This window comes from Sorex fumeus, unplaced genomic scaffold (genome assembly GCF_029834395.1).
Source record: "Sorex fumeus unplaced genomic scaffold, SorFum_2.1 ptg000094l, whole genome shotgun sequence".
Classification (NCBI taxonomy): domain Eukaryota; kingdom Metazoa; phylum Chordata; class Mammalia; order Eulipotyphla; family Soricidae; genus Sorex; species Sorex fumeus.
The window spans coordinates 22,844,425-22,852,271 of record NW_026606151.1 but is presented as its reverse complement, the minus strand read 5'-3'; the positions used below and the strand labels follow the sequence as shown (position 1 = coordinate 22,852,271).

The following is a 7,847-nucleotide window of genomic DNA, read 5'->3' as shown; positions in this document are numbered from 1 at the left end:
GTGTGCAAATGTTCTTTAGAATTAAACTTTCTGTGTTCTTGCAATAGATGCCCAGGAATTTCACAGTCATGGAAGCTCTATTCTCAATTTTCTGAGAGGTCTCCAAACCATCTTCCAAAGAGTATGAAGCAGACAACAGTCTCAATAGCAGTGAATTAAGGTTCCTTTTTCACCACATCTTCACCATAGCTCACTGTCTCCACTTTGATATAGATCGTTCTCCTTGGTAGGAGGAAATATCCCATGATGATTTTGATTTGCAGTTCCCTGACAGTCAATGATGATGAACACACTTCTTCAGAAGTGTTGATTATCATAGGCAGAGCTCTGCATACTATTGATCCCAAAAGTCTTTGTTGGTATGACCCCATTTTCATAGAAAACAAAGCAAAATTAAACAAACAGGACTACATCAAACACAAAACACAAAAGTTTCTGACTATGAAATAAATGTACTAAAATAAAAAGCAATCTACTGACTGGCAGAAAAAAAAGTTGCACAGAATCACTAAGAGCTATTATCTATGTTATATAATTCATCCCAAAAGCTCAACATCATTAAAAAAATAACTTCATCAAAATTGAGTTAAATAGACATATCCTAAAACATGGCATAGCAATAACAAATACATTTTATGAACTTATCTCCCAAACAACAAAACAGTCAACATAAGTGGTATACTTCTCTTCTTTGGAAAACTTTTTTGATAGCTAGTTTTATGGCTTTATTTCTCAGACTATAGATCACTGGATTAAAAATTGGGGGTACCACTGTATAAAGAATAGTGAGCAAAATGTCAGAAACAGTTGGAGAGTCAGAGTGCGGCTTTAAAAACTCAAAAGTACCAGTGGAAATAAATAACAAAACAACAATGAGATGGGGGAGGCAAGTGGAAAAGGCCTTTGCCCTGCCCTCAGCAGAGGAGATTCTAAGCACAGAGGAGAATATGTGCATGTAGGAGAATCCAATAAAGATGACACAGAGAAAAGCCAGCAGAGCAAGGAAGAGAGCAACACCAACCTCACCGAGAAATTCCTTATTACAGGAGAGTTTCACGAGCTGGGGGACATCACAGAAGAACTGGTGAATGACATGGGGACCACAGAAGTGGATGGAGAAAGTGGCTGCTGTATGCATGGCTCCAGACATAACCCCACCAATCCAGACACCTACAACTCCATGGACACAGGTTCTGACATCCATGATGATTTCATAGCGCAGTGGAAGGCAGATGGCCACGTAGCGATCATAGGACATCACTGTGAGGATACACAGTTCGGCAGAGGCGCAGGAAACAAAGGCAAAGCACTGCAATATGCATTCCCAGAGGGAAATATTTCCACTATGCATATAAGAGTCGTAGATGAATCTCGGCACGATGACAGAAATATAGCAGAGATCCAAAAGGGAGAGATGTTTCAGGAAGAAGTACATGGGGGACTGGAGACTGTCATCCAGGGAAGTTGTGGTGATAATGACAACATTGCCAATCAAGGCCAACAAGTATAAAACTAAGAACAGAGAGGCATAAAATATTTCCAGTTCAGGCTTGGCTGAAAACCCCATGAGAATAAAACCAGTCATACTGAAATTAGCCGTCATTCTTCTCAATCACTGGTTGATGCTGACTGCAAGACAAAATGTAAACTCTTGAGCACAAAATTTCTCTATTTAGTAATCTAAGCTACCTCTGTGGAATAAGAAGCTATCTCTACTGAAATAAATCAAGTCAAGATCCTACCTACTTATTATGTGATTTGTGTAGACTGACATAGAAGTTTAGTATGTTGATAATCACGTAGAGTTCATGTATGACTTTTCTGAGTTCAAAGAATACCAGCGTGGTGATATTGTAATCCTAAAACATGAATGTCAACATTATTGTAAACATGGCATAAAAAACTTTAAAACTTTGATTGAGGAAGATTTCAAATTTTCACATTTCAAAATGTATACTCTTACTAATGGGACTCTATTATGCAATGACATTTTATTTCTCTAAACTACCTAATTCAGTTCCACACACATCCTTACACGTGTTTGGACTTCGTATATATTTTCATGAATCTTTCAATCTATTCATAATGTAACCACAACTAGATCCTATTTATTCATGCAATTTTTGTAATTTTGTTTTATATGTGAACGAAAAAGCTTCCAGTACCTTGCTTTTCTTGTTAAATATTATTCCTGAAGGAGAATACCATTATTATGGTTTCACTTTCAGGGGCAATATAAGTAAGCAGAGACAACAAATTGGCAAAGCAAAACTAACTTAGACTCAGTGAAAAAGCTGGTGATTGATTGAGGAAATAAGAAAATGGCTGGAAAGAAATGATAGGATAGTCACTTTCCTGCTGTGATCTTTGGTGGCTGGTGTAAAGTTTATATATATACAGAGGAGCAACACTCACTCCCCAAATTACACAGCCCTTTAAACTAATGGTAAATCAAAGCAAACGATGAAGAATAAAATCATACATATTTCCTTCATAAAATAAAATATAAACAGTATATTGATAGTATCTATGTAACAGCAATAATATACTTAAGTTATTATCTTTAATATAAAATAAAATAGCAGATGTTCTAATGCATATTATTCATTGCCCACTAAAAATGACAAAATAACAACTTTCCCAGGTGTAGTTTGTAAGTAAATTCTATAGCTGACATATTCCTGAAAAATAACTTACTTAAATTCTTTAGTTTTTCAAAAAGTAAGAGAATTACTAAATATGATTTTGCACTCAAAGATTCACAAATTAAATATGAAACATTTATGTATAAAAATATATAAAAATAAAAGTATGGTAAAATCTGTGTATAACTTCTGGGAAAAAGCAAATTATATGTGTCCTGAAAATAGTGACTAATGTAAACAAAGTAGGATTAGAGTTAAAGGAGCTTAACTATAGTTAAAGCATTTTAGCATTGATGGAAGCATTTTAATTATAGCAAAAGGAATTTACCATTAATTACAGGATAATCATTATTTGAAAAACTAAAATTTCACCAAAATTAGAACAGTGCATAAAACCATTGATTAATCGTAAAATAAATCAAATAATAATTGTTACATTATATCAATTCAGAAAGCTTTAAAAACTATGATTATGAGACATTTTTCTTTAAATGAGATTATGACACTATTGATACTGGAGTATATTATGTACCTTATTACTTTAAATTATATAAGTAGATGACAATGGAAATGGCACAGACTGCAGAATATATAAACACAGAAATCAAAACAATAAATTTGAATGGTAAGTTAATAATGACATATATATCTTGATCAACAATTTACAGGTAAGTTAGACACTGAACCTTGGTCTTAACATTCAGTGCTAACTCTACAGATGAGGTGTAATAACTGGCTTAGAGCACAGTATGATGAATCTTTCTCACATGGGTCACTCAAGGAATTGCACTGGGAAAATGGTTGAAGTCTGAGACTGATGCAGCAAACTTGGAAATATTTTCTATTTCTCTCCTCCAAGTTCCCCATTTTTATTAAAATAACCTGAACACATACATTTCTTTGAAAAGTTTGCACCGCAGCCATTGATGGGATTTTGATTAATCTGTGTAATTTTTCTTTCGAAAATATCAAGAAACTCACCAGAGTACATTCAGAAAATTCTTCCCCCAACATTAGGACAAATTGTCAGTGTGGGCAGCTGACACTTAGCCTACGGTCCTGATATTTGCAATCTGTCTCTTTTCAGTAAAACTGGCTTGTGGAGAGAAAGACAGGAGTCCATTTCAATCCTACTTTGGCCACTAGAGGTTAGGTTTGAAATTTGCTTGATGGAGCAGAGCTCCTGGGTCCTTGGGAATAGGGGACTCTGTAAACAACCAGGGAACTCACACTTACAATTATAATGAGTTTTCTTGTAGAGTATTTATCAGTTGATCTAACATAGTGATCACACATACTTATTTGATGTTTTAGTTTTATGCACATGTGAAAAAATTATGGACGATCATTGTTGTTATATTATAGGTTCAGGAACTTGAAATATTAATTTAATTAAATCTGCTAAATGAGCAGGATGTTAATTCAGTCTGAATATATTGTGATTATTGGTGATCTACTATGTAAAGGGGTAAATACTAACATATTGCAACCAAAAAGGAAAGCATTATGAAAAATATCTCTGCATAAATTTTTTTTTCATGTACTGGTATAGGCATAGGATCCAGATTTCCACTAAATTGAAGAGAATTCTGATATCTCTGGCTGGGGTAAATATTAGGATTATAATTCTGCAGTGCAACATTGTACCATCATATTCTACTTTCACATTTTACGGTTATGTGACTCTAGTTCAAATTACTTCTCCCTCTCTAGTTCACAGTTCACACTTCACTTCATATACATAGTGAAAACATTATAATTAATCAGTATTTTTTAGAACGTGGAAAGTTTATTGGAAAGTAGAAGAGAAAAGCTCTGTGAATAAATTTAAGGTAAATAAAGAAAAATTAATGTCGTTTCCAAATACTGGCACAAAAGCAGAGTCATTTAGAATTAGAGATACGGAACTAAATCTACCAAAAATTTGTTGTACACTCCATTACACTGAAAATACGTACCATTCATGGACAGTTATGTTTTCTTCATTTGGGGTTCATTGTTTTGCTGTTCTTTAAAGCCAAGGACTGAATACAAGGCCTCATATTGAAGATATGCATGAGCGTTACAGCTGGGATAAAGCTATGGCTCTGCTTGATGAAAACAAAGTAAAGATTTAAATCTATGCAAGATAGAATCCTGGTGACCATTGGGAGACATTATGTATCGAAGACACAATTCTCCTCTACTTGATTCATTTCAATTCAAACCATAAACTTAGTATATATGTTTCAGTATAAAACTGAATCTAAAATGTGTAAGGATATATAAAGTTCCTACAGTAACCCCCAATGTGGAAAGACAGAGGAAGAAAGTTATGATAAAAAATTGAGTCTGATATTGTAAGTACGAACACTTCAATTCTGAAGCAAAAAAACTCTAACATCTACATTCTCCTCCCATTCCTGACGAGTTGTTGGTAAAATTTTCAGGAAATTGATCCTATCACAGTGACTTTTCAGTGAATGAAATGAACCAACATTCTACAGCAAAAGCCCCAGAACATGCTATCTTCCAATGACTTAAAGGATGCAAATCATAAGTAGAAAGTCCTAAAAAGGTGCAAATCTAACTCTTTCTCTCTCTCTCTCTATATATATATATATCTATATATAAATATATAGATATATAGATATATATAGATTATATATATTACATGTACACCCCACTAGAATATTCTATTGTGGTTGTTTCTTACATACATAAATCCACTTTTATTTTGATTTCAAACAAAATTATTGGAATGTATTGTTAGGGGAGAATTGCTTTAAGTTTTATCATGTATATTGGTGATTTATGGTGTCCTTCAAGTATGAATAAATGGACAGAATAGATATTTTGAAGACTATCATGGTCACGGTCCTCCGGTTGTTCATCGATTTGCTCGAGTGGGCCCAGTAACGTCTCCATTGTGAGACTTGTTGTTATTGTGTTTGGCATATCGAACACGTCACGGGGAGCTTGCCAGGCTTTGCTGTGCAGGCGAGATACTCTCGGTAGCTTGCTGGGCTCTCCGAGAGGGGCAGAGGAATCGAACCCAGCTCGGCCAGGCCGACTGCATGCAAGGCAAATGCCCTTCTCACTGTGCTATCACTCCAGACCTTGAAGACTATATGTAAGGTAAATGCTACATATTTCCTTTATATCATTTATGATAGTTTCTTTTCTATCATTTTTGCCTATGCACTCTATGCAAAACATTTTCTTCTACTTTGAAAGCAAACTTTTGGTATGCTCATTTTCTTTCCTAATTTTATATGCTGATAAATACATGTATGAAGATTTCCACTTTAAAATAGTTAAGTGTAAATAAGTAACTTTTCCTTGTTTGTGAATGATTTTTCCATTTTTAGCAATGAGTCTCTTAAAGAAAATTTTATTTATATATATATTTTTTCTTCTTTCATTTGATTTGCCCATTTGAAACTGGTATATATGAGAATTATACTGATTATTACTTAAAACGTCTCTTCCTCATGAGTGGCAAAGTGGTTCGCTACATCTGAAATGGTAAAGTAAGGGAGATTATGAGGCATTACAAGATTTGCGTTAATGTATGTGAACTTAAGCTCAAAGAAATTGAAAAGCATTAGTGGAACTCAAAAAAACCAATGAATGCTGATTGACAGGGGGATTTAATCAGTTTTTAAACAACGTGTAATATCTAAGAGTACAGCAGAACTTTTTGAAAATAAACAAGTCTCATGCACATTTTCATGTCACCTTGACATACAAATCATGAGTCACTAACCTGACTGGTTTTAAGTTAACAAAAATTTCATTTCTATCACTCTCAAAATTCAATGAGGGAATCTTAAATTGTTGTATTTGCAAATTTAATATAGGTAATTATGATATTTCATTACCCAACTGCATATAAACACAATATTCCCATTCAAATGTCCACTGTGATCATTTTTAATTTTACTGACATTTCCTAATAGATTATGTCAAGATTGTGCATAGACTTTGAAATTCCCAACAAAGAATACGTAAATGTCATCAACACAGATATGGTTTATTTCTCAAAAAAACCTTTCTTACTGCTAACTTTACAGCTTTATTTCTCAGGCTGTAGATCATTGGATTGAAAGTTGGTGGAACTACTGTATACATAATAGTGAACAGAATGTCTGACACAGTTGGAGAGTCTGAATGAGATTTGAAGTGCTCAAAGGAAGCTGTAGAAAGGAATAGTAAGACAACAGCGAGGTGGGGAAGGCAAGTGGAAAAGGCCTTAGCTCTGCCCTCAGCAGATGGCATCCTCAGTACCGAAGAAAATATGTGCATGTAGGAGAATCCAATGAAGGTAAAACAAAGAAAAGCTACCAAAACCAGGAAGACAGTCACACCGACCTCATAGACATAGTCATTAGAACAGGAGAGTTTCAGGATCTGGGGGATATCACAGAAAAACTGGTGAATGACACGGGGACCACAGAAGTGGATGGAGAAAGTAGCTGCCGTATGCATGATTCCAGAGATGGCCCCACTGACCCAAACGCTGATGACTCCATGGACACAGGTTCTGATGTCCATGATGATTTCATAGCGCAGAGGCAGGCAGATGGCCACATAGCGGTCATAGGACATCAGCGTGAGCATGGCCAGCTCAGCACCCGCACAGAGAGTGAAAACAAAGCACTGAAAAACGCATTCCCAGAAGGAAATGTTTCCACTCTGCAAGAAAGAGTTGTAAATGAATCTTGGGACAGTCACAGAAATGTAGCAGAGATCCAACAAGGAGAGATGCTTCAGGAAGAAGTACATGGGGGACTGGAGACTGTCATCCAGGGAAGTGGTGGTGATGATGAGCATGTTGCCAGCTAAAGCCAACAAGTACAGAAAGAAAAACAGGGAAGCATAGAAGATTTCTAGCTCAGGCTTGGTAGAAAATCCTATGAGGAGAAACCCACTTGTGAAATTAGCCATAGTCTTAATTTACTTCTTACGGATGTTGGTTGCAATTCACAGTTTTGCATGGATGCAGTATTCCCAAATTCTCTAGAGTTGTAAAACAATGGTGAATTAAACAAAGGAATAAATTAATATCTAACTATAAATATTTTTCTTCATAAATACAAAAATGATAAGTATGAGAGAGTGCCTAACAAATAATGATGTAAAAATAGCAATGATATTACCGTGATCATCAGCTTACCAAAATCCTATCAATTAATATGATAATATATATATCTTAGTTAA

General features: G+C 34.9%; 2 protein-coding genes across 2 annotated transcripts; both read right to left on the bottom strand.

The window, feature by feature from the left end:
- Nucleotides 1–664: 664 nt before the first annotated feature.
- Nucleotides 665–1,585, bottom strand: LOC130040208 (olfactory receptor 14J1-like). Its single transcript, XM_056132219.1, has one exon. The coding sequence runs from the start codon at nucleotides 1,583–1,585 to the stop codon at nucleotides 665–667; it is 921 nt and encodes a 306-aa protein (XP_055988194.1).
- A 5,059-nt stretch (nucleotides 1,586–6,644) lies between these two features.
- On the bottom strand, nucleotides 6,645–7,574 carry LOC130040207 (olfactory receptor 14J1-like). The gene has a single exon (XM_056132218.1). The coding sequence runs from the start codon at nucleotides 7,572–7,574 to the stop codon at nucleotides 6,645–6,647; it is 930 nt and encodes a 309-aa protein (XP_055988193.1).
- Nucleotides 7,575–7,847: the final 273 nt, after the last annotated feature.